At 39.2% G+C, this 26,648-nt stretch overlaps 1 protein-coding gene across 1 annotated transcript in view; it reads left to right on the top strand.

The window, feature by feature from the left end:
- The window catches only part of SMARCC1 (SWI/SNF related, matrix associated, actin dependent regulator of chromatin subfamily c member 1), a 200,353-nt gene that overhangs the window by 158,942 nt on the left and 14,763 nt on the right, over positions 1-26,648 (top strand). Inside the window, exons 26-27 of the mRNA XM_007951765.2 lie at positions 9,774-9,908; positions 20,821-21,082. Coding sequence (XP_007949956.2) covers positions 9,774-9,908; positions 20,821-21,082 — 397 coding nt within the window. The remainder of the gene's footprint in view (positions 1-9,773; positions 9,909-20,820; positions 21,083-26,648) is intronic.

The raw sequence follows: 26,648 nt of genomic DNA, 5'->3' as shown, positions 1-26,648 counted from the left end.
TACTCTGTCTTCAAATCTGTACCCTGAGGTCCTCCTCATCTCTTACTCTTTCATTTTCCATAGCTGTTCACCTGCTATAAATCCTTCATGGTGTTTTAGTTCGTCTGCTGATGTCCAGCCTCATTACTATTCCCTTAGGTCAACCTACCGTCATCATTGATGTGTCTCCTTCATCCCATTCTCTTATCCTGCAGCCAGAGTAATCTTTTTTGTTTATTTTTTATGGACATAATCCCAATCCAGATCTCATCAACATTCTTTAGGGATATGGAAAAACCAGTCACTAACTTTATATGGAAAAGAAAGAGACCTCGGATAAGCAAAGCACTACTGAAGAAGAAAAACAAAGTAGGAGGTCTCACATTGCCGGATCTCAAAACCTACTATACAGCCACAGTAGTCAAAACTGCCTGGTATTGGTTTAATGACAGATACATAGACCAGTGGAATAGAATAGAGAACCCAGAAATAGATCCATCATCCTATGGTCAGCTGATCTTTGACAAAGGGCCAAAATCCATTAAAGGGAAGAGAATGTTTGTTTAATAAATGGTGCTGGCAGAACTGGAGATCCGTTTGCAGAAAAATGAAACAATATCTGTACATCACACCACACACAAAAACGAACTCCAGATGGATCAAAGACTTAAATGTGAAACCTAAAACTATGGAGTTCCTCAAGGAAAATCTAGGGGCAAATTTAAGGGCCCTAATATATGTCATAAATAAACTATCAAGCATAACTCAAAATGCACAAACAGCAGAAGAGAAACCAGATGATTGGGACCTTCTAAAAATTAAATTTTTATGTGTTTCCAAAGACTTCTCCAAAAGAGTCAAGAGAGAACCTACAGATAGAGAAAAAATACTTGGTAATGACATATCTGACAAGGGACTTATCTCTAGAATTTATAGAAAACTCCAACACCTCAATAACAAAAAGACAAACAATCCAATTAAGAAATGGGCAGAAGACATGAATAGACACTTCACCAAGGAGGATATTCAAGCGGCCAACAAACATGAAAAAATGCTCACTATCATTAGCTATTAAAGAGATGCAAATCAGAACAACAATGAGATACCATCTTGCTCCAGCACTAATAGCAAAGTTCAACAAGACAGAAAATAACAAATGCTGATGAGGTTGTGGAGAGATTGGGACCCTCATACACTGCTGGTGGGACTATAAAATGGTACAACCATTGTGGAAAGCAGTGTGGCAATTCCTTCAAAATTAGAAATAGAAATACCATTTCACCCAGCCATTCTGTTACTAGATATAGACCCTAAAGAAGTGAGAGCCATGACAAGAATGGATATATGCACACCCATGTTCATCGCAGCACTCTTTACAATAGCCAAAAGATGGAAACAACCTAGGTGTCCATCAGCTGAGGCATCAATAACCAAACTGTGGTACATATACACAATGGAATACTGTACAACGCTAAAGAATAACGTAGAATCTGCAAAACACCGCATAACATGGATGAACTTGGAGGACATTTTGCTGAGTGAAATAAATCAATCACAAAAGGACAAATATTATATTACTCTGTTACTGTAAAAGTTAAAAAAAGGTTTATCTATAGAAGGAAATTTTCTTTGTTGGTTACCAGGGTTGGGAGGGGAGGGGAGGGAACGCTGTTAGATAGATAGAGATAAGTATTGATTTGGGTGAAGACAAGGGTAATGTACCAAATGTGAATGACCAATATGGCACCATTGAGGATGAGAAAGACATAGAGAGGTACATGGGAGGTACAGACAACAAATATGAACACTTTTGCACATATAGTACTGCATTTTCAGTGAAGGCAAACATGGGTATATGGGTGGATAGATGGGAGGATAGGCTGAACTATTAGGTATGTCTATGAAATGGGGAGTGTATCCAAGACCATGTATAGGGTTGGTAGACAATGGTCCTATAAGTTTATGTGAATGATCAGAATTCCCAGGTATATAGTAGAGCTGACAAGGGGCAAGGTTGTGGTCACATCCATATACCCAGAGGGACCATAGTTGCAGGGGACATCAAGCTCAATTGGCATAACATACTATACAAAACATTGTTCTACCTCCTACTTTGGTGAGTAGCAACTGGGATATTAAATCTAGCAAACTGCCATCTAGATGCAATGATGGGTCTCTCCTCATCTAGAGCAGAGAAGAATGAAGAAAACCAAAATTCATGGAAACAATTAGTCCTAGCGACTGGTACACCATCTGATCTGCAGCCTACACGACTATGAGACCAGAAGTACTACATGATGCCCAGCTACCACGGTCATCCACTTGTAAGGGGATCTATGTAGGAGATCCTTGATAGAGAGGGAAAACAATGTGGAACAAAACTCAAAATCATTTGGAGGAAAATGAGGGGGTGGGGACCAGGTTTGCTGGTCCAATAGAGCCTGGTGGAACCACTGAGACTATGGCCCCTAACTGCCCTTCAGGTCTGGAATTGAACCCACACCTGTGGTTTCAAGCCAAACAAAAGACAGGCCTATGAATTGAACATTTACCTCAGGTAGATACACTCCTTGGAGAGAACAATTAAGGGAGAAAGAAGGGCTGCTTATGCACAGGCAGACAGCTCAGGGGGCAGGAGTGCACGGAGGGATGGAGGCATGGACTCTGGGAAGAGAACTATGGGGAGGAGGGTGGGGGGGAACTGTTGCATTGTGGTAAACTGTGGTTAATGTCATGAGACAGAGTGTATGTGAACTGCTGTATGGAAAATGAATTTGTTCTGTAAATCTTCACCCAAATCACAATTAAAAAAAAAATTATGGACACATAATTTATATTTAAATAAGTAAACAAGTCTGTAACTCAGTTAATTTTTCAGAAACTGAACGTATCTGTATAAACTGCAGCCATATCAGTAAACATAATGTTACCAGCTCCCCAGAAACTTGCCCACATTCCCTTCTACATACTGTGCCTGCTCCTAAGGGAATAATTAGCCTTTCTTCTAACACCATGGATTAGTTTTTCCTATTTATGACTTCATATGAATGGAATCATACAGTATATATGGCAGTCTTTAAAAATGTTTATCACTTTCTTTGATAACTTCTTTCTCTGCCAGGCTAAAATTCCAAACTCTTTAATTTGGATTTCAGGATTTTATCATTATTTCTATTTTTTGCAATAAGGGCCCTTTTTAGTCCTCAAGCCTCAGTATTTACCTGTACTTTCTGGACCCATTCTCTAATCTGCAGGTAGGCTTTTGGGACACTGTCCACTCTCAGCGATGCTCTTAACTCTTCCTTCTCAGTATCTTACTTCTTTGTATTACTGTGCTGTGTGTCATTATATTTTGCCTGAGAAAGAACTAAAATTGTAAAAAAAACAAAACACTGCCTGAGTCACTTGCGACTCATAGCAACCCCTCCTTGGGTTTCCAAGGAGGTATCTCTACAGAAGTAGATGCCCCATCTTCCTTCTGAGGGCATTTGGTGGGTTTGAACTACCAGCTTTCTGGCTAGCAGTCAAATGCCTTAGGCACTGTGACACCAGAGCTCCCTAAATGGTAAATCACCTAAAAAAGTGTCACAATTGTGTCATAATATTTTCCCTGGCCTCAGAGTTGTTAATATTTGCAACTTTGGGCACAAAAGTATGCATACTGTATACTACTGATCACCTTTCAATAACAGTTAACACTCCTTCCTCACAGAGAGCCTTCTCCTTTTATGGACCAATTGGCTTGTCCCTTAGATATGCCATACAAAGTTTAGAAGAGAGTCCAATCAACATTTTTTCCAGGTCACTGAATTTTCACTCCCTCATCATCATTCACTCTTATTATTTTAACTGGGAGCTTAGAGCTTCATTCTCAGAACACCTTTGTTACCCTCTTATTTATGAAATTGATCACATGCTCATGATATATGACTTGGCACACATGAACCATTGAGTGAGATGGTAAAATGCCACTTAATAGCTGGATGTGACACATTTCACAGCACACATAATCATTTTTGTGCCACACAGTAATTGTGACCCACCAGCCACTCCTTGGAAGGAAGATGAGGCAATTTACTTCCGTAGTGATGCTGCCTCAGAAACCCAAGGAGGGGTCGCTATGAGTCGGGTCCAACTCCACGGCACATAACAACAACATAGTAATTATGGGGTAAAGAATTCACTTTAATTACTATAATTAGTATAACTTACCGAGCCCATCCAAGTTTTCTATTACTCTCTTTTTGTTCTTCTGTATCTGTTAGTGGCTTTGTTATTAAAAGTTTTCCTTGATACATTTACATTGTTTGTCACACTCTGACATGGAGTGGTAATTAGAGGTTCTAGCTCTAGCTTCTAAACTAGTGGGGTAGTATGCTTCCTGGCTTCTCCCCATCCCTGCCATTTGAAGAGGTCTTTAGAAGCACTTCTATTTTTTCATTGCACCTACTAGCAAAGGGTGCTCTGTGGATATAAGCAGGAGCATCATTGGCTGAGTGCTCTGGATCCCTTCTGTCTGGTCATTTTAAGTTTAGAGGGAAGGAATGATTCAAAACTACTGCTGGAATAAACTAGAAGCTAGAACATGTTCTCTTTTTTCAGCACCAGTAGGATTCCGTTCTTTCAAGAAAACAGAGATCATGTTTTAAGACCACACACATTTTCTTCAGATTACCCTCCTACCCACCACATACCTGGTAACGAGTGAAATAGATTTGTATTCATGGTAACTAGTTGTTTGTTCTGAGACAATAATGAGAACACTAAAAAATATTTCCTAACTTGCTCCCTTATGCCTCTCATTCCTTCGTGAGATGGGGAGATTCTCATTATACATTTTAATCACAAACTCTAACAGGTAAATTGTTGGTTGAAATTAATTTTCACTAAACATTGATCATCGATACCGTATTCTTTTACTTGATAATACTGTAGAGAGCAGCACACAAAAGGAAAAAATGGTCTGTTTGGTCATTTAGCCTATAGTTAGCTCTATTTACATTTATTCTTACGTGATTACTTAGAAACCACTGCGCTTTTTTTATTATTAATTTTTATTGTGATTTGGGTGACAGTTTACAGAGCAAATTCATTTTCTGTACAGCAGTTGATGTACACTTTGTCTCATGACCTTTACTGCAATTTCCCACAGAAACCACTACTTTTTTATAGTTAGAATGCATGCTTTGTTATGTAACATTCACCTCAACTCTGTTCCAACCAAGTTGTTATTTTCTTACTGTTTTTAGTTTTTTTTTTTCCAAGTTGTTTCTTCCATATTCCATAAACCTTCTGATACGCACTTCCTGACCTCCTCATTCTTCTTGGGTTTTATAAAACCATATGTGAAAATTTGGGGCTCTGCCTTTGCTGGAAGGTCATGGTCATCATCACTGCCAGACCTTTCAAGAAGCCATAGCTTAAGGATTGGCTGTGTTGCTATTCTAGTTATCCATTGCTATATAACTAATTACCCCAAAATTCAGTGACCTAAATCTACAGTCACTTTATATCATGATTTTGTCAGTGAGGAACTTGTACAGGCTCAACTGAAAAAATTCTCCATGTGGCATATACTAGGATCACTCAATATTCTCACAGCTGGGATCTCAGACAACTTTAGTACATACTCGATTCCTATGCTAGACTAGCTGGGAGCTGGCTGACATTACTGTTTCCTCATAGCCTCTCCAAGAAGTTAGCTTGGCCTAATTCGTAATAAAGTGATCTTCTCACAGTACGTGGACTCCTTTCATGGTAGGTTAGGACTTAACGAGAAAAGTGTCCAAACAGTAGCAAGAAGGAAATGCTGCCAGTCTCCTAAGACCTGGGCCCTAAAACTGATGCAGAATAACTTCAGCCATATTCCTAGTCAGAGTAATCACAGGTTCTATTCAAATTTGAGATAAGGAGACACCATACCTCTAGATGGAAGGAACACTTATCTCACCACAGTCTACATTCTGGCCACAAATTACTTGCATTATCTCCTACATGCAAAATAAACATTCTTTCCCAAGATCACCAGAGTCCTATCTCATGTCATCAAGCTCAGGCTGGAGGTCTGGGATCTTACCTTCTAAGGCAGAGATGAAGATCCTCAGGAGTAGTTACTCAGGTGCAGCTTCTTTCATGTTGATCTTCTCAGTCTGAAAAGTTTGTGTACTAACAACAGTGGTGAGACATAAAAGGATAACTCTACTTCCATTTAAGAAGGGAGAAATGGGAGGCACAAAGGACTCACTAGTACATAGCAATCCTGAAATCTAGCGTTTCCAATTTCATGATCAGGGCCCAAAACCTGCTACTTGGGAATCATTCATTCCCATGGCTGTTGACTTGGCACCTCTGGGCTTTTGATTCTGCCTCTTAAGTCTCCTTCCTTTGTTAAAAAAAGCTTTTCATTGAGGTTTGAGTAAAAGTTTGCAGGGGAAATTGGTTTTCCATTCAGTAATTCATTTTGATTAGTGACATTAATTGTGATCCCCACAGTGTAACAGCACTCTTCCCACTTCCTCCCTGTGGTTACTGTTTCCATCCATCCTTCTTTCCTATCCTTTCCTGCCTTCTGAGCTTTATCCCTGGGCAAAAGCTGCTCTTCTGATCTTATGTAGCCAGTTGTTCTAAAGAGTCAATACCCCTTTAATATCATTGTGCACCTTACAGGCCTGTCCATTGCTTGGCTAAAAGGTGAACCATGAGAGTGAGTTCATTTCCAGGCTTTAAGGATGACTGATTATTCATTAAAAAGAAAATAGTCCAGTTTTACAGCTGAATGTTTTTCTTTGACTTCAGGTAGCCAATAGTATCTATCACTTTAGTTCTGGGCATAAGTTGTAAGGGTTGTTTATATGTGCAGGATACATCCCTCTTCAGATCCATGGTTTACAAATATATTCTTAAAATTTATTGGTTGTCTTTTCACTTCCTTGATGGTATCCTTTGAAGTCCAAACATTTTCTAATTTTTATGAAGTCCAACTGATTAATCTTCAGTCTTCTTTTTTATCACTTGTGCTTTGATGTTGTATCTAAGAAATCATTGTTTAACTCAGTGACTTAGATTTATTCCTATTTTTCTCCCTAAGAATTTTAATGTTAGTTCTTACATTGAGGTCTGTGATCTACTGAGTTTATTTTTATATGTGGTATAACATAAAGGGTCCAAATTCATTCTTTTGCATACGGATATTGTCCAGTTGTCCCAGTACCATTTGTTGAAAAAAAATCCCCTTTTAAAACGTTATTATGAAATTGCAGTGTGTACAAAGGTAAACAAAGTAACAAAGCTCTGTGTGGCCATCATCCAGCTTTGGTTATTATTTTTGTTGCATTCTTCTCTTACATGCTTTTAGCCTGAAAGGGGTGTTGCTGGAATGTTGTAAAACAAATCTCAGATACTATTTTATCCATAAATACTTTAGAACTTATTTGTAACAGATAAGAATTATTAATAATTTTTCTTACCATAGTTACCAGGGGTGCACTGGTGGTGCAGTGGTTAAAAGCATTTGGCTATTGCCAAAAAAGGTAGTCAGTTCAAACCCACCAGCTGCTCCACAGGTGAAAGATGAAGCAATCTGCTTTCATAAAGATTTGGAAATGCTGTGGGGCATTTCTACTCTGTCCTGTAGAATCACTATGCATCTTAATCAACTTGACAGTAGTAGAGTTTTGTTTGTTTATTTGATTTGCTTTATCATAGTGATCAGTGTTACCATCATGTCCTGAAATCACTCTCATCATGGTGGCATGTTGCTTTGCAAGCTTTTTTTTTTGTGAATATATGATTATGTGAATATACCTGCACTTGAACCCAAGCTACCGTCATTTTTTACTCGGACTACTGCAATAGATTTTTCTTCTCCATCACTCTTTCTCCTTCTTCCCTTCCTTCTCCTGTTCTATTTCCTCTCTTTCATTTCTTTTTTCCTTGTTTTCTCATCCATCTGCTCATAAGGTCTCCTTTCAGGCCTATCCCTTTTACTTATGTCTAATTCCTGCTGCCTTTCATACATGGTCTTGAGGGACCTGGAACTCCCTCCCCAAAAAGTTCCCTTTGCATTCCATGTTGGTTTCCTTTGATTTTTTATCAAATAAAAATTCCTATTTAAAATGAAAATATCTGGGAGGTATATTTTTTAAATGCTGCTGGTACCTACTCTATCCCTTTCCACTCTTCTGTATCCCCAGATCCCAACCTGTTTTTTTAACTTTTAGTTCTTGTTGGACAATACTTTGATTATTGTAAGTAACAGTTTTTTGCTGTTTCTTGATTTTTCAATTTTAGACCATATTGCTAACCTAATTGAAGGGTGAGTGTTAGTATTTCATAAGCACTGTCGCTACCTTCCTTCCTCAGTCTTCCAGAATGGTTATATTCTTATTTTTACTTAATTTAATAATCAGTATTTTTATCATTTTGATTTTGTAAATCCTTATAGTATATTGTGATTACATTTCCTTTCTTTGTATTAATTTTTGTTAATTTTGGCATTTCTGTAGCTCAGTGCAGTTTAGGGGAGGAAAACGTGATTATTAACAACAGTAGATTCATTTTCACATCCTCACCTTTGGCTTACATTTTTGAATCTTCCTGCAGATGGGTCTCCATAGCTATGATACTACATTTCTGTTCTTCAGCTATAAAAGGGTGAGATACAAAGCTCTCATTAAATGTTATGACTACCAATTTAGCTTCCAAAAGCCTCTATTAAACTCCTACTGCATGTCAGCTCCTTCTAGGTTGTGTAGGAAACACAGAAATCAATAAGACAATCACTTCTTGCTATTTCTCAAAACCTTATGTAGAAGCACATAAATTTAGCTGGTATAATAAAAGTGAAGGCAAAGTGGTTTGGGGGTGTGTTGGGGAAGCCCTTAAATGGTGTAGAGAAGTTTGAATTGGCCCTTTGCAGGGCTTTGGCCAGGTGAAATGTTCATCCTTTCTGGGTGGTGTATCATCTTCTGTGTGCTACAGTTGAGTTGACAGGAAACTCAAGTAGGTCTCATTGTTTCTGTAACAAAGGAGTGGCACATTGTTCTAGAGTAACTTCCTGTCTTCTACTGTATTAGTTTTTCCCGCTCTGAACACTACCCTCAAACTGCATACCTACCGCTATCAAGTTGTTTCCAACTCATAGTAACCCTATAGGTTGGAGTAGAACTGCCCCCATAGGGTTGTCAAGGCTGTAAATCTTTACTGAAGCAAACTGCTTCATCTTTCTCCTGTGGAGCAGCTTGTGGGTTCAGAGTACTGACCATTTTGTTAGCCAAATACTTTATTCACTGCACCACCAGATTACCTTGCCCTCGAACTAAAGAAGGAATATTGTTCCACCCCTCGTTGACACATACTGTTCACTCACCCTAAAGAAGACAGAGGCTTTGCATCTTACTTTTTATTGCTGCCTGCCTGCCTCTAGAAAATACATAGCCATGGGGGTGAGGAGGTGGGGCATAAGAAAGAGGATTCCCCTAGATCACCCCTGTCATCTGGCCCGTGAGGGCCCTGTTTCAACTTTCCCTCTTTGATGGGCTTTCTGAATTGAGGAGTTTACCATAGGAAGAGTTCTTTTAAGTTGGTTAAAAGGATAGTTTTTATACTCGGTAAGTACCAGAAATTTAGTGGCAGTTTTCATTTTAAATTGAAATAAATATATGATAGAAACATACAAAAGGAGCTTCTAGGGAACCATTCTTAATCCCCAGTCTGAATATCAGCTTCAACATTTTCTTAACTGTTTTTTTTTAAGCAAATGTTTACCTAAATAATTTGAATGATTTTGCTTTTAGCACCTGGCTGCAGTGGAAGAGAGAAAGATTAAGTCCCTAGTAGCGCTCCTGGTTGAGACACAAATGAAGAAATTAGAGATCAAACTTCGACATTTTGAAGAACTGGAAACAATCATGGACAGAGAGAAAGAAGCTGTAAGTAAGAGGAAGTCCATACTGGCCTTTTCACAGTAGAACCCTGACTGTCTTTTCTAAAATAACAAACCAACCAAACTCACTGCCGTCGAGTCAGATCCAACTCATAGCGACCCCTCATTGGATTTCTGAGGCGGTATAACTACGGAAGTAGATTGCCCAGTCTTCCTTCTAAGGAGTTGCTGGTGGGTTTGAACCTCCAGCCTTCTGGTTAGCAGTCAAATTAGATAAAATTAGTGGTAGCCTACTCTAACTATTTGAACTATAACTATCTCTTTAACTATCTACTGTATTTGCTTTGCCTTTTCAAAAGGATTATCAGCTAATAATGATAAATAAAAGGGACTCTATTTGTTTTTTGAAACTAATTATTTAAACCTCAGCTTCTTAAACCTCTTGGGTTTCTGCATACATGGTACCATCACATTTGTCCCTCTACAAAAGTTGTTTGCACCTAATAAGACTTACTCCTTTGGCTACTTATTTCCAACAAAGTAGAATCCATGTGTTGATCTAGTATCGAGTTCAGGAATTTTCTTGATTTCTTTTCTTCTACAATATAAATACAGAAAAGTAGTTCATAATCTCACCTTGAGTTAGGAGCCTCATTTTGTATGATCACTCTTTATCCCTCTCCAGGTCCAATCCTTGGCTCTCTTGACTCTTCTCTTCCCTCCTTATATATTTAAGAATGAGTGGAGCCAGGCTTATCCTGAGCTTCTAAGCAACATTCTATAGGGCAGAAACTTTTTACAAAACATTGTCACTGAAACAAGTCTGAGGCAATTATTAAAAAGGCCCAAAATGAGGAAGTGAGCAGCAAAAAGTAAGAAAAATTTGGAAGTGATAGAACATTGGGTTATCTCAAGAGATTTTTAAGACAAATAAAAAAAAAAGCTATTTGGTGATTTTCTTTTAGAAATGGGTTGACTAGCCAAGGAACTGGTGATTTAGGGCCTTTCTGTCTGTCTGGTCTGTTAGTTGCCATGGAGACGATTCCAGCTCATAGTGACTCTGTACAACAGAAGAAAACTTTGCCCAGTCCTATACCCTCCTCACAATCGTTGCTGTGCTTGAGCCCATTGTTGAAGCCACTGTGTCCATCCGTCTCATTGAGGTTTCACAGACCCTCTACCAACCATGATATCCTTGGCCAAGGACTGGTCCCTTTCAATGACATGATGAAAGTATGAAAGACAAAGTCTGAAGATTCTCACTTCTAAAGAGCATCTTAATTGTCAAATTTACATCTTTGTTCTTTAACATTTTTAAAGAGGTCTCTTGTAGCAGATGTGCCCAAATACATTTGATTTCTTGATTGCTGCTTTCATAATTAGTGATTATGGATCCAGGTAAAATGAAATCCTTGACAACTTCAATCTTTTCTCCATTTTTCATGATTGTGCTTTTTGGTCTGGTTGTGAAGACTTTGGTTTTCTTTATACTGAAGTATAATCCATATTGAAGACCACAGTCTCTGATCTTCATCAGTAAATGCGTTAAGTCTTCTTCACTTTGAGCAAGCAAGATTGTCATCTGAATGTTGCCAGTAAATGAGTCTGCCTGCAATCCTGATGCCATGTTTTTATTCATACAGTCCAGCTTCTCAGGTTATTTGCTTATCATATAGATTGAATAAGTATGGTGAAAGGACATAACCCTGATGTACAGCTTTCCTGATTTTGTACCATTCAGTGTCCCCTTGTTCTGTTTGAGCAATGGCCTCTGAGTACACGTTCCTTATGGGCACGATTGAGTGTTAATGGAATTCCTGTTCTTTGCAATGTGTTCTCCATCATTTGTTAGCCTACATACAGTTGAATGCATTTGCATAATCAATAAAACACAGGTAAATGTATTTCTGATACTCTTGGCTTTCAGCCAAGGTCCATCTGCCATCAACAGTGATATCCTTTATTCCATGCCCTCTTCTGAATCTGCTTTGAGTTTCTGGCAGTTCCCTGGCTTGTATTGCTGCAACCGGTTTTGAATTACTTTCTGCAAAATTTTACTTGTGTTTGATACTAACGATAACGTTCAATAATTTTCACATTCTCTTGGGTCACCTTTCTTTAGAGTAGGCAGGGATATGGATCTCTTCCAGTCAGTTGGCCAGGTTGGCTGTTCTCTTCCAAATTTCCTCGCATAAATGAGTGATGAGTGCTTCCACCATTAAATCTGTTTGTTGAAACATCTCAATAGATACTCCATCAATTCCTGGAACCTTGTTTTTCATCAGTGCCTTCAGTGCAGCTTAGACTTCTTCCTTCAATATCATTGGTTCTTGATCATATGCTCCCTCCTTAAATGGTTAAATGTCAACCAATTCTTTTTGGTACATTGATTCTTTATATTCCTTCCATCTTCTTCTGATGCTTTCTGCTCATTCAATATTTTGCCCATGAATCCTTCAATATTGCAGCTTGGAGCTTGCAGTGTTTTCAACTTGAGGAATGCCAAATGTGTTCTTCCCTTTTGATTTTCTAACTTGAAGGCTTTTCACATTTCATTATAATACTTTACTTTGTCTTCTTAAGCCACCCTTTGAAATCTTCTCTTCAGCTCTTGTACTTCATTATTTCTCCTATTTACTTTAGCTACTCTCTGTTTAAGAGCAAGGTTTCAGAGTCTCTTCTGACATCCATTTTGGTCTTTTCTTCCTTTTTTGTCTTTGTAATGACCTTTTGCTTTGTTCATGTATCATGTCATTATTGTCATCTCATAATTTGTCTGGTCTTCAGTCTTTGGTTTTCAATGTGTCATATTTTTTTTCCAGATAGTCTTTAAATTCAGGTGGAATGTACTTACAGCCATATTTTGGTGCTCATGGGCTTGTTTTAATTTTCTTCAGCTTCATCTTATACTTCAACTGCTTATATGCAGTTGATGGTCTTATTCCACATTTGGTCCCTGTCCTTGTTCTCATTGGCTATACTGAGCTGCTCCATCACCTTTATTCACAGATGTAGTTGATCTGATTCCTGTATAATTCCATGCAGCATGGTCCACTTATGAAATGGTATTTGCAGTGAAATAGTTGTTGGTCTGCAGAATTGTATCATGCGATCTCCAGAGTCATTTCTGTCACCAAGGTCCTATTTTCCAACTTTTGCATTCCAATTACTAGTAATTATCAATTCCTCTTGATTACATGTTTGGTTGATTTCAGACTGCAGAAAATTGGTAAAAATCTTCATTTTCTTCATCTTTGGCTTTAGTGGGTGGTGCATATGTTTGAATAATAGTCATATTAACAAGTCTTCCATATAGGCATGTATCTTATCATTGATCCTATCCTAGCATTGTACTGCAGAATAGATCTTGAAATGCTCTTTTTGATGATGAGTGTGATCCCATTCCTCTTCAATTTGTTGTCCTTGATGTAGTAGACCATACGATAGTCCAATTCATAATGACCAATATTGGTCCATTTCAGCTCACTGATGTCTATGCTATCAGTCTTTATGCATTTCTTTTCATTTTTGACAACTTCTATTTTCCTAGATTCATACTTTATTCATTCCAATTGTTAATGGATGTTTACAGCTGTTTCTTCTCGTTTTATGTTGTGCCACATCAGCAAATGAAGATCCTGACAGTTTTGCTTCATACATGTCTCTAAAATTGACTCTACTTTGAGAAGGTAGGTCTTCTGCAGTCTTATTTTTGGGCTTCTCTTCTGGCCTTATTTCAGACAGTGTGTCATTACTATTCATAAGATTTTCAGTGGCCAGCTTTCTCAGAAGTGGACGTCCACATCATCTTAATCTGTCTTACTCTGGAAGATCCACTGAAAACCTCTCTACCATGGGTGACCCCAGCTGGTATTTGAAATACCAGCGGGATAGCTTCCAGGATCACAACAGCATGCAAGCCACCCCAGTATGACAAACTGACAGACAAGTGGTGGAAAATGGGCTACAGTTGAATATTTATTCAGGGATTTCCCTCTCTGGTTATTTTGAATTTTTAATCTGATTAAGAAATACTAGTTCTTTGACTGCTAACCAGAGGGCTGGCGGTTCAAACCCACCAGCCACTTCTTGGAAGGAAGTTGGGCAATCTACTTCCGTAGTGATACTGCCTCGGAAACCCAAGGAGAGGTCGCTATGAGTCGTGGCCGACTTGATGGCACATAACAACAACAACAGTTCTTTTCTCAAAATGGTAGAATCTTAAGATTCAGTCATCCTAAAATAGTGATCATTTTAAGGATCTGTTTGTATTTGTTAACTGTTAGTAGTTGTGAGTCCAAGAGAGTCCTTTGACAAATTCCCCATGTTGAGCAGCTGGTAACTATCACCATAACCCTTTATATTGTGTCCCCAGATCAGCTCAGCTGCTTCCCTAAGCATACTGACCCCATGAAGAGGGAAAGGCTGCTCTCTTGTGCTTCAGTAATTCTTCTCCTACTCAGCCTCTACCCACCCCTACCATTCCTGGTGAGGAGTCTTCTCACTCACCATACCTCTCTTGCTCACCATACCTCTCTTGCTCACCACTCCCCATGTTCAGTCACTAAGCTTCTATTTCTGTACTAGCTCTCACCTCAGTGGCCCTCCTGCCCCAGGAGCTGCTGGCCATCCCAGTCTGATCTCCATCATCCGTGGCTCCAGCTATGTCAGACCATATGCAGACTTCTGTCATGGCCTTGTTCTTTTTGTCATCTTTGTATATCCTGCTCCTCTACCAGAAAAGAGGCCTTTTTCCCTACTCTGAGATCAGCTTAGCCTGGGTGCTTCTGGCTCAGGGTCTTTCACAAAGTTCCAATCTTTTCAAAGGTCAACTGAGTCTGGAAGAGCTTACTTCCAAGCCCACTCACATGGCTGTTGGTAGGGGGCTTCAGTTCCTTGTCACCTGGGCCTCTCCATAACACTACTCATGAGAAATGGGTTCTTGCCTCCCATAGTGTGTGATTCAGAAGAGCAAGGACACAAGAGAGCAGCCAAGATGAAAGCCAAAATGTCTTTTATTACCTGAATTTATGAATCACATGTCATCAGTTCTGCCTTAGTCTGTTGATCACACAGGTGGAACCTAGTTCACTTGAGGGGCTCAGTGAGAGGAGGTGTAAATACTAGAAAGCCAGATTGTTAGAGTCTAGCTTGGTGGTTGACTGTCACAGCAACCAAAAAATCCTTTGAAACATCGCATACTCACTTTGTCCACAGATAAGACCTTTTTTCTTCCATCCCAGTATTAGCATTCTGTCCTTCCCTTTGTGCAAGGAAAGTCATGACTGTTTTCCTACCAATGATTGCTTCACCAGGCTGTTTTGAGGATTAAGTGAGAAAACTATAACATGTGCCCAGCACAGTGTCTGACACATAATAGGTGTTCAGTAAATACTGATATATTGTCAATTATCTATACTGATAATCAATAAATATATTTTAAATTCTTCATATGTGTAAAGGAGCTCTCATAGCATAGTGCCTAAGGCATTTGATTGCTAACCAAAAAGTTGGCAGTTCAAACCCACCAGCCACTCCTTAGAAGGAAGATCGCGCAATCTACTTATGTAATGATACCACCTTGGAAACCCAAGGAGGGGGTCAGTGTGAGTCCTTCTAATATGTATAAGCCAATATTTATAAACTGTTGTTGGCTTTGTAAACATTTATTTTGCCAGTCATTGTGCTAAAGCACTTCATATGGGTTTTCTATTTTAATTTTCCAAAAACTATATGAAGGAGCCATAAGAGAGAAAGTACTGATTCCTTTGCTTCTCCTTAGACAAGAATCCAGCATTAATGCTGGGTGGTAACATTTGGCCATTTATTTGTTAGCCCTTTTTACAGATGAGGTGACTGAAACTCAGAGAAGGTAAGTTACATACCTCAGATCACACAGTTCTTAAGTGACAGAGCCAGGTCTTTACGTGTTTATCTGCACTTTATGATTATTAAAAAATAAGCTATTATTTATCTCATTTTAACCCAAAAACTCTAGATGCTCAGTCATTATTCTTTTACTGTGAATCAAGAAAGCTGAGAGTCTGGGACGTGAGCAGGTCACCTAGGACCATAGCCTCCTAACTTGCTGCCTAGAGCGTTTCTGCCTACCACCCAGCCTCAAGTCACTATAGTGTACACTCTTGCTCATCTTTACCCCGTAACCAGTAGCTTTAGAACACCTTTTTTTGAGTTAAACATTTGGTGGTGCTTATATAGCAGTAAATTGCAAAAATCTTTGTTTCTTTGAATTGGATATTAACTTTCTTTTTTTCTCTAATGACTTAAAACTAAATGTTTTCTTGAGTCTTATTTAGTAATTAAGAATAAAGACATAACGTGTGTGTATGTGTGTAGAAACTAAAGATGATTAGTGGTTACCAGAGGGAGGAGGGAAAGGGGAAGCTTTTGTTACAGGGCATTGAGTTTATGCTAATAAGTGGTAGGGTATTTTGGGGGAAAAAATAGCAATAATAGTGGCATAACATGAAAAATGGAGTCAATGTCCCTGAACTATAAATGCGGAAGTTATTTTATTGACGAATGTCTTATTGTGTATGTTTTCACCACAATAAAAATAAATTAAAAAGAAGACATTTTAAAATCTCTCATAGGTGTTACGAGTTCAGTACAATTAAAGTTCAGTAGCTCTTGTTCCAGCCTGCTCATATTAATTATAAAGTGCAATTTAAGTCAGTTAAAGCATCTGTTAGGAAGAGAGCATAATAAAAAGTATTCAGTTCATGTGGGGATGCTGAACAAGAACTGGGCCCACAACTTAGTGAATCTTCCAGGCCAACCACCCTTCAGTGCCCGGCAGATAGTAGGCAAAAGGGCAGGTTTCAGGCATGGACTGTGTTTGGGACCGGAACCAACTGGAAAGAACTAGAGTGTCTGGGCTCTGCATAAGACATTCCCTTTGTTTGTTTGTTTGTTTTTTGTTGTTGTTTGTTTGTTTTTAAAATATTGAGAATAGATCAGTATATATAGCCCCTGAAGTCTCTAAATGTCACTGACAAGGTATAGATACTGTGTACCTTCAGAAAAAAATGAGACATTGTAGGAAATTCAAACAGAAACCCAGTACCCTGACCTTATGGAGATGAGAGGATAGATGAAATTGACAAATAAAGAAAATAAATATTATGAGGTCACTTATAATTTTCAAGTATTATAAGGAATTGACTCCAGAGATGATCAAGGAAAAAGCTTCCTAATGGAGGGGGAATTGATCTAATTTGTAAGAAATATGAAGAGAAAGGCATGAACACTTAAGAGCCTGCACTCAGTCTGTGTGTGTGTGTCTCTCTCTTTCTCTCTCTCTCTCTCTCCCGCTCTCCCTCTCTTTCTCTTTCTCTCTCTCTCGTTCTTTCCCTTTCTCTCTCTCTCTCACACCCACACCTGCATTCAAATCCTGCGTTCCTCCCCCCTTAAAAGAATTTCTAGCGAACACTTAAAGAAAAATGTGATCATTTTCTTCAGTTTTCAAGCCAACTTGTCCTAGTCAGAGACTCAGGTGTCAGCTGACATTTCAATCCTTGGCTGTGTAGATAGATTTCTGTGGCCACCACTGATTCTTACTCTTTCCCACCCCTCCTCCCTTCTTTGTGCAAATAGAAGTTGGGAGAAGAGCTTTGTGTTGACTTCAGCTGCACTTGCAGCTGTGTCTGCATCTAGTGTCTTGGTGTAGAAGAGTGCTCTGTTGTGTTCAGGTTCCGCTCGGATACAGTTGCTTTGTACACACACAGCATAGCAGTGCAGGGGGAGAGGAAGGCAGGAATGAATACAGCGGGGGATATGACTTCAGGACAGGACTACAGACAGCCTTGTATGAAGTGGGTTCCCTACAACCAGATTGGAGCCTTGGAAAGTTAACACATTAACAACCTATTTACATTAGTAATTTACATCATTGCATTTTAGCTGTTGGGACTATACCCATAATCCTAGGAAATAGAGTGTATTTCAGACAAAACTCTGCATTTTTCTAGGACAGATTCCCAGAAGTAGAATCACTGGGTCAGTGGTTAAGAGCATTTAAAATTTGCTCAGTATTACCAAATCTGCCTCAGAAACTCCCAGTTTGCATTTTTCTGACTCTACAAAAAGTAAATGCTGTTTGTAACTGAAATTTTTTTAAAAATAAGTTGTCTGGAACAAGAGAGGTGATTGATTGCCTTTGCATCATGAGGCCAGGTCAGGGCTGTAAGTTCTTCATCTGCTCTGGAGCAGAGACCTACTCTCCTGGGCCAACCTATTGCCTCCCGTGTCAGTGTCGCTCTCACCTCAGAAGACCTGCTGATCCCCCATTGGAGCTTTAGGCTTAAAGTGGGCTCTCTTTCAGGTGCGTGCATACACGTGCATGTGTGTGTGTGATTTAATCACTTTTTAATTCTTTTAATTACTTTCCCTTTTTAAATTGATGAAGTTTAGGTGTAAATTGGATAATTGAGGTTATTTCATGCTGTAGACAAGGAAAAATTAGCAACTTTTTTCTTCCCAACTGGTTTTCCCATCCTCTTAACGATGGATTCTGCTTTTTCTATCCAAGGTTAGCCCCAAAAGAAACACTAGTTCAGTTTAAAAACAAAACAAACTGCACTAAGCTAGATAACGCAGAGACCAAAGTTTCCCTTCAGAGACAAAGAAATTTCTCTCTGGTAACAGCTTCTTTATAAAGAAATCTTGACCTAAATTTTTTGTTTCTTACATAACTGCAGGACTTCAGCCAACCTGTCTGGACCAATGGTGGCTCAGCAAGCACATACGTAGATCCATTTCTGGCAGCCTCTTAGGTGTACTAGCCTCAGCAAATTATCATGAAGTCCTAAATTTCCTAAAAGAATGATTAAACCAAAAGAACACTTTGCCACTGAGTCTAATTCTGACTCATAGAGATCCTATAGAACAGAACAAAGCTGCCCCATAAGGAGTTCTGGTAGTGTAGTGCCGTAGTCACTTGACTGCTAACCAGAAGGCTGGTGGTTCAAACCTACCAGCCACTCCTCAGAAGGAAGGTGGGGCAATCTACTTCCGTAGTGATACTGCCTTGGAAACCCAAGGAGGAGTTGCTATGTGTCGGTCTGACTCGATGGCACATAACAACAGCAACAACATAGGGTTTCCAAGATTATGATCTTTACAGAAGCAGACTGCCACATCTTTCTCCTGCAAAATGGCTAGTAGGTTCAAACCACCAGTCTTTTAGTTGGCAGCCGAGCATTTAAGCACTGTGCTACCTTGGAGATGTTGCAGGTTCAGTTCCAGACCACCACAATAGTGTGAGAATCATCATAAAGTAAATCACGTGAATTTTTTTTTGTTTCCTGCTACATAGAAAAGTTATGTTTACATTATACTGTAGTTTGAGATATTGTAAGGATTACTACAGTGTGACACAGAGACAGACACACAGTGAGCTGAGCACATGCTGTTGAAAAATTGGTACCATTTGATACCTGCGAAGTGCAGTAAAACGGGGTATGCCTGTATAGTGTTTGTGTATAGAACTAGCTATTCCCAAATCTGCTATTATATGCCTTAGAATTGTGCTGTCCTGTATAATGTGAACCATTATATATAATTTACAAATTCTTAGTAGCCACAGTTAAAGAAATTAAACAGATGACATTGTAATGTTTTATTTAACCCAGTATATAGAAAATATTTTTACATTAATCACTATTAAAAAATTGAGGGTTTTTTTTTCTATGAAGTATTCAAAATTCAGTGTATATTTTATACTTACAGCACATCTCACTTTAGACTACTGCTGTACTGGACAGTATAGCTCTAGAAAATGCTTTGTAGTGGCTCAAGTCACGCTGTGGAACATCCTGGGATGGAGAGATCATTGAAAAGACACAGTTCTATTAATCTTCCTTAGGATCTTTATACTGTTTATTTCCAGAGATCTGGATTTTTATTTTCCTTCATGTTTGATTTTTCTTCTTCAGCCCTGAATTAAATTAAATTAATGTTGGTAGCATTTAGATTGGGCTCCGTTCTCTCAGCCATTAAGTCAATTCCAACTGATGGTGACCCCATGTGTGCAGAGTAGAACTACTACATAGGGTTTTCAAGCCCGTGACCTTTGGGAAGTAGATCACCAGGCTTGTTTTCAGTGTGCCTGTGGGTGAGTCCAAACCACCTACCTTTTGGCTGATAATGGAACACTTAACCATTTGTGCCACTCAGGGGCTCCTGTAGTTAGGTATATGGTTTTCTAATTTCTTGCCATGTTTGATAATTCATTTATCTTTATTTTTTAATTTTAATCCCAGAAAGATGATCTTTGATACCAAAATGCTTATATTCTTCAAGTCAAGATTTACGTACATTTTTATTTAGGTATCTCAAATACTCTGTGCGTGGGTCACCCCATATAATTTTGGATACTTGAAAGCTAAGGTTTGCAGTGACACTGCCAAAGTTCCACACAGAGAAATGTGTATGTCTTTGCAGCTGAGGCCACATCGTACATTGAGAAGGTATAACTGTAATGTCACATTCTAAAGTAGAGGGTAACCAAAGGATCACTGCCAGAAGAGAGCACCTGGGAAGGTTGAGGGAACTTGAAATATGACAAGAGAAGCTTGCTTAACCTGGGGAGCAGATGGGGGTCATGGAACTATTCTTAAATATTTGCAGGAATGCCAACTAGACAGAGGATTGATTACATAAGTCCTGAGTGGGCCCAGAAGGCAAAAGACCTACTGATAAAGGCTACAAAGAAAGACAAACCTTAGATTCTACATAGAGAAGACCTTGACCGTGTTAACAGATGTCCAAATGGGAACAGTAAAGAAATAATGCCTCTCTCTCATAGTAAATACTGCAGGAGACAATTTGGCTATCTAGCTGTGATAATTCAGAGGGAATTCAGACATCAGGGAGTTTTTTGTATCATCCAATTCTCTATCCCAGTATCATTTCTCTTTCCTATATGTTTCTTATAGCTAGAACAACAGAGGCAGCAATTGCTTACTGAACGCCAGAACTTCCACATGGAACAGCTGAAATATGCTGAATTACGAGCCCGACAGCAAATGGAACAGCAGCAGCACGGGCAGAACCCTCAGGCGGCACACCAGCACTCAGGAGGACCTGGCCTGGCCCCACTTGGAGCGGCTGGGCACCCTAGCATGATGCCTCATCAGCAGCCCCCTCCTTATCCTCTGATGCACCACCAGATGCCACCACCTCATCCACCCCAGCCAGGTAAGAAGGCGGCTCTGCTCATGGGTAAGGCTTGTGGTTGTCCCTGAGGCACAGAGCATCAGAGGGTGTTTTCTGACTACAACTGTGCAAAATGTCAACTCTCTTCTGATGTTAGCCATCACCATGTAAGCCTGCCATGTTTTCCTCCCACAGTATCCCTTGCTTGAGTCAGTCAGTCTAATCCCCCATATACCTATCACCTGAGTTCAGAATTGACATTTTTGCCACTCTTGTCCATCCTCATTTTGGGGAAAGGGATAGACTTCAAAATGTATCCTTAATAGACGAGCATCTTATTCTTTAATGTAACCTAACCATCAGTTAAATATCTTTGAATGTTTGATTGGTTTGAATGAATATTCAAATGAAATCCACACATTACATTTGTCAGTACATCTCTTCAGTCTGTTGTAATGTGTCACAATAGTTCCCCCATCTTTTTCTTTCCTTTTTAAAATACCATTTATGTTTTGAATAGATCAAAATCCCCCTCACTGGCTCTGCCTGATTGTATACTCTAGGTGCATTATGTCATTTCACATGGCCTCCTCTCCAACTCCCCCCTCCCTTGTTTCCCATAAGCCAGAGGCTTGTTCTGGATGTCGTCAGTTTCTGGTTCATTTTTGTTGGCAGGCATTTGTATTTGTAAAGTTGGTTGTCCTTTTTTCTGATACTGAGGTGGCTCATTAGTTCTGGTTGTATTACGTTACGTAATTGCCCATCAGATGTCACCTCATGATTTTACCTGCCATTAATAACTGGTGTCTAGATCGCTTATTTCATTAGGTATTGCAGAATGGTGATTTTTCAAAATTTATTCTTCCTTTCACATATTTTGGCAGTAATTTGAAAAAGAAAAAACTTCATCATATGCCACGCCATCTTGCATGGCTCTTCCGGGTTCTTCTTATTCCCTGCTGCCCCGCCCAAGGTCATAAGTCAGTTAAAGGAAGTCGAAACTGAGCTTCCTGCAAGGCGCGAATTTTAAAAGGCAACATAGCCTCTGATAGGTTAAGACCTCTTCCCCCAGCTCTGATGTACAACCTCCTAACCCCAGGTCTATATAAGACCACCCTCTTCCTGCTCTTCCTCTTCCTCTTCTTCCTCTCTCTTCTTCTCTTCTTCCCTTCTTCTTCTTTCTTTCTTCTTCTCTTCTTCTTCTTCTCCTCTTCTTCCTCCTCCTCTTCTTCTCTGTCCTTCCTCAGTGCAGGCACCCTTTTACCTACGTAATAAAATCTCCTGTTGGGTAAAAAAAAAAAACTTTATCAATCATCTATCCTAAAAATCAGTCCATACAGAAAAGACTGAATAAATGCTGCCGCTTTCCCTGTATTTATCAATTACCTGAATAATGAGTTGTTATCCCCCAGTCTCCACGGGTGAATTTATATATTTTTGCATATTTGATGTGTTTCCATTTAGTGCAGACGTTCTTTTTGATGCTCAGGTTGTCCTATCATTAGCTCATAGAAGCTCTTTCAAATGGGCTTCTATTCACATTTTAACCAATTTGAAAATTAAGCTTATAATTCTTTTAGACTTAACTACCAACATCAACAAAACCTAAAATATACCATTAATTCAACTTTTTTTTGGCCAGGGGGGTGGTGCTACAATCCTCTTTTTATAGGACAATATGTTAGAGGTATGTACTAACTGCTTACTATGTTGTTCTTATCCTATAAGATTTTTTATGATTTGTTAATCTATAGGAAGAATGGTTTAATATACCAGGTGCCAAGGCAGAACCAAAGCTTGTTGCTTCTTGAAATGAAATGCAGATTCTCTGGCCAAAGCACATAGAAGCAAGCTAAGACAACTATAGGGAAAGCTTTGGAAGCCTTCAAGGAACAGATTTTTCATATAAATCTCCTCATGGAAATAACTGTGTGTTGTTGCCTAAGGAAATCATCTTGAATATAAAACTACAATCTATGACTTGTACTATCACATAAGTCTTTTATTTGCTACCCAAAATCTTTTAGATAATGGTTTTTAGTGGTTTTGGTCCAAAACTGGGCTGGGTTGGCTTTGACTGGACACATTTGTTTTCTCACACACACATAGAAAAAGCTATTAACTTGTAGTTGATTTTACTACCATCACTGAATTTGCCAACTGATGTAAATGGTGTTTTGGATATAGTCTTAGAAATGTGTCATGCTCAGGTCATGTTGTTATGTGCTGTCGAGTCGGACCCAACTCATAGCAACCCCTTCTTGGGTTGCTGAGGCAGTATCACTGCGGAAGTAGATTGCCCCATCTTCCTTCCAAGGAGTGGCTGGTGGGTTTGAACCACCAGCCTCCTGGTTAACAGTCAAGTGCTCAGGGCATAGGACACTTTTTTCCTCGATTCTTCTCTCTGTCCAGTTGAAATGATCTTAAATTCTCTGCATGAGGTCTCATTTTTTCCAAAGTTAAGCTTTCAAAAGATGCAAATGCTTAACAGAATGCCAATCATACAGAAACAGTAGTTATAACAAAATTCAGTTCCTGAAGCTATTGGAATACATGTTCAGGGGAAAGTTCACTGTGGCTACTTGTGTTTTGGTTTGTGATGATGTTAAAACATCACCATCCATAGGAACCAGTCACAAAGACCTGTGAAATTTCAGCATCTGCGTTTAACTTGTAAAAGATGGGCAGAGATGCTTCTGCCTTCTTCCCTACGTTACATCCTGGTTATAGCAGATGTTTTTATGCCAGACCTTCCACCTACTTGGCTTCACTTGCATCTCATTCTCTTCACTTTAGAGTGGACTGAAGCAGGGCAAGGCCTCATAGCCTGGCTTACTTGGTGGAGTCAGGATTCACATTGAGCTCCATCCAATTCCAAGGCAAGGCTGATGCATGATACCACCTCCCGTGAAAAAAGACTAAGAGGAGACTTAAGCCAACTCAGACATAGCTGTTCTCTTAATGAAGCTGTGCCAGTAAACTGAAGTTCATAAAATAATAATAATAACATTTAGAAGAGAGATAGGTCATCTGTCTTTTTGCTTTGTCACAGAAATAGCCTTTTGTAAAGTGAATTTGTAAAGGAAAGGATCAAATTGATGAGAGTATTTTTTTTTTAAATCTGTGACAAGATAGTCTATTATTTTTTTATCAAAATAGAATGTACATATGGAAAAACATACAAATCATAAGTATGTAGTTTGATGGCTCTTTTTAAAATATATATATATATGTTATTGAAATATAGTTTATGTACAGTGAAATACACAAAACTAAAGTGACATGAGTCAGTGCTTTTTTTTTTTTTTTTGCAGTGTTCCCTCTGCTCCCCTCCCACCCCTGGTAACCAATAGAGAAAGTGTCCTTCTATACATAAATTTTTCCTTGACTTTTTACAATAATGAACTAATGCTGTATTTTTCCTTGTGTGATTGACTAATTTTACTCGGCATATTGTCCTCCAAATACATCCATGCGGTGTTTTGCAGATTCTGCATTATTCTTTAGTGTTGCATAGTATTCTGTTGTGTGTATGTACCATAGTTTGGTTATCCATTCTTCTGATGATTGGCACCTAGGTTGTTGCCCTCTTTTTGCTATTGTAAATAGTGCTGTGATGAACATGGGTGTGCATATAGCTGTTTGTTGTGTCCTGGCTCTCACTTCTTTAGGATATATACTTAATAATGGGATTGCTCGGTCAAAAGGTATTTCTAATTTTAGCTTTTTAAGGAATTGCCATACTGCTTTCCACAGTGGTTGTATCATTTTACTGTCATACCAGCAATGTATGAGAGTCTCAGTCTCTCTACAAGTTTGATGACTCTTAAAAGACTTTACCTGTGTAACCAGCACCCAGAAGCCCCCATCATATTCTTCCTAATTCCCTCCCCTCCCATGGGTGATAACTGTCCCTACTTCTGTAGACTAGTTGTGACAGTTTTTTAAAATGTTGTCTAGAGGGAATCACACAACGATTTTTTTTTTTTTTAATTTGATTTTAATTTGGGTGAAGATTTACAGTGTAAATTCACTTTTCATACAGCAGTTCACATAATATACTTTGTCTCATGTCATTGACCAAAATTTACAATGCAACAGCTCCCCTCCCACTTCCTCCCCATAGTTACCTCTTCCCAGTGTCCATCCCTCCATACTCTTCTGCGCCCTGAGCTGTCTCCCTGTGCATAAGCAGCCCTTCTTTCTCCCATGATTGTTCTCTCCAGGGTGTGTGTCTACTTGAGGTAAATGTTTAATTCACATGCCTGTACTTTGTTTGGCTGGAAACCACAGGTGTGGCTTCAATTCCAGACCTGCAGGGCAGCTAGGGGCTTTAGTCTCAGTGGTTCCACCAGGCTCTATTGGACCAGCAAACCTGGTCCCCACCTTCTTTTTTTTTTTTCCCCCTCCAAATGATTTTGAGTTTTGTTCCACATTGTTCTCCCTCTCTATCCAGGATCTCCTACATCCCTTCCAAGTGGATGACAGTGGTAGCCGGGCACCATCTAGTTCTTCTGGTCTCATATTTGTATAGGTTGCAGATCGGATGGTGTACCAGTCGTAGGACTGATTGTTTCCATTAATTTTGATTTTCTTCTTCTTGACGAGGAGAGACCCATTGTTGCATCTAGATGGCAGCTTGCTAGCTTTTAAGATCCCAGTCGCTACTCACCAAAGTAGGAGGTGGAACAATGTTTCACACAATGATTTTTGTGTGTCTGATTTCATTCAGTACTTTGTATGTGAGATACACCCACATTGTTGTGAGTGGTTAGAGATTGATTTTTCCTCTCTGCTGTACAGTATTGTTTTCCCACGGTTTATTAGTCCATTCTGCTGTGAGTAGATACCTGGTTGATTTCCAAGTTTTAATGATTACAAAGATTTAGTACGGCTGTGAACATACATATGCACCCATCTTTCGGTAGACATATGTATGCATCTCTCTTGACTGGATCTATAGGAGTAGAGTTGAGTATGTATTTAGGCTATGTCTGTTTTTGTATTAATGAGTGTTGCCAGAATTTTTCCAAAATGCTTAACCAGTTTATACTCCCTTTAGCAATGAAAGTTCCAGCAGCTTAAGGTAATCATTTTGTAATTGGCCCTGTTGTGGGATTGCTTTGAAATTCAAATGTCAAATTAAGTGTGTTAGTAAAATTAAGAACAATAATGAATTAAATTAACTACTTAAAAGTTGCCTTAATGTCACCAGTTCAGAAAAAGCCCGTTCTAAAAGGTGAGAATCTGGTATACCATAGTCTAGAGTTCACATCAAGGGCAAGGGGCTCCTTCAAATCAGAGCAGAAGAAGTAATCTATAGTGTCTTGGGTGAAGAACAGCTTTAGTCTCTGATTTGCCACCAGAGCCTTAGTGGTGCAGTGATTAAGCACACAACTGCTAACAGAAAAGTCAGTGGTTCAAACTCACCAGTCATTCCACAGGGGAAAAGATATGGCAGTCTGCTTCTGTAAACCCTTGGAAACCTTATGGGGCAGTTGTAGTCTGTCCTAGAGAGTCTCTGTGAGTCACAGTTGACTCAGCAGCAGTGGGTTTTTGATAAGAGCAGAGCTGTAATTGTGGTCCTTCTGGTTAATGTTTCCTAGGT

The sequence above is a fragment of the Orycteropus afer genome, unplaced genomic scaffold (assembly GCF_000298275.1).
Source record: "Orycteropus afer afer isolate SDZICR_OR568_19922 unplaced genomic scaffold, OryAfe1.0 scaffold00311, whole genome shotgun sequence".
In the NCBI taxonomy this organism is placed as follows: domain Eukaryota; kingdom Metazoa; phylum Chordata; class Mammalia; order Tubulidentata; family Orycteropodidae; genus Orycteropus; species Orycteropus afer.
This window is presented reverse-complemented; position numbering and strand designations above follow the sequence as displayed.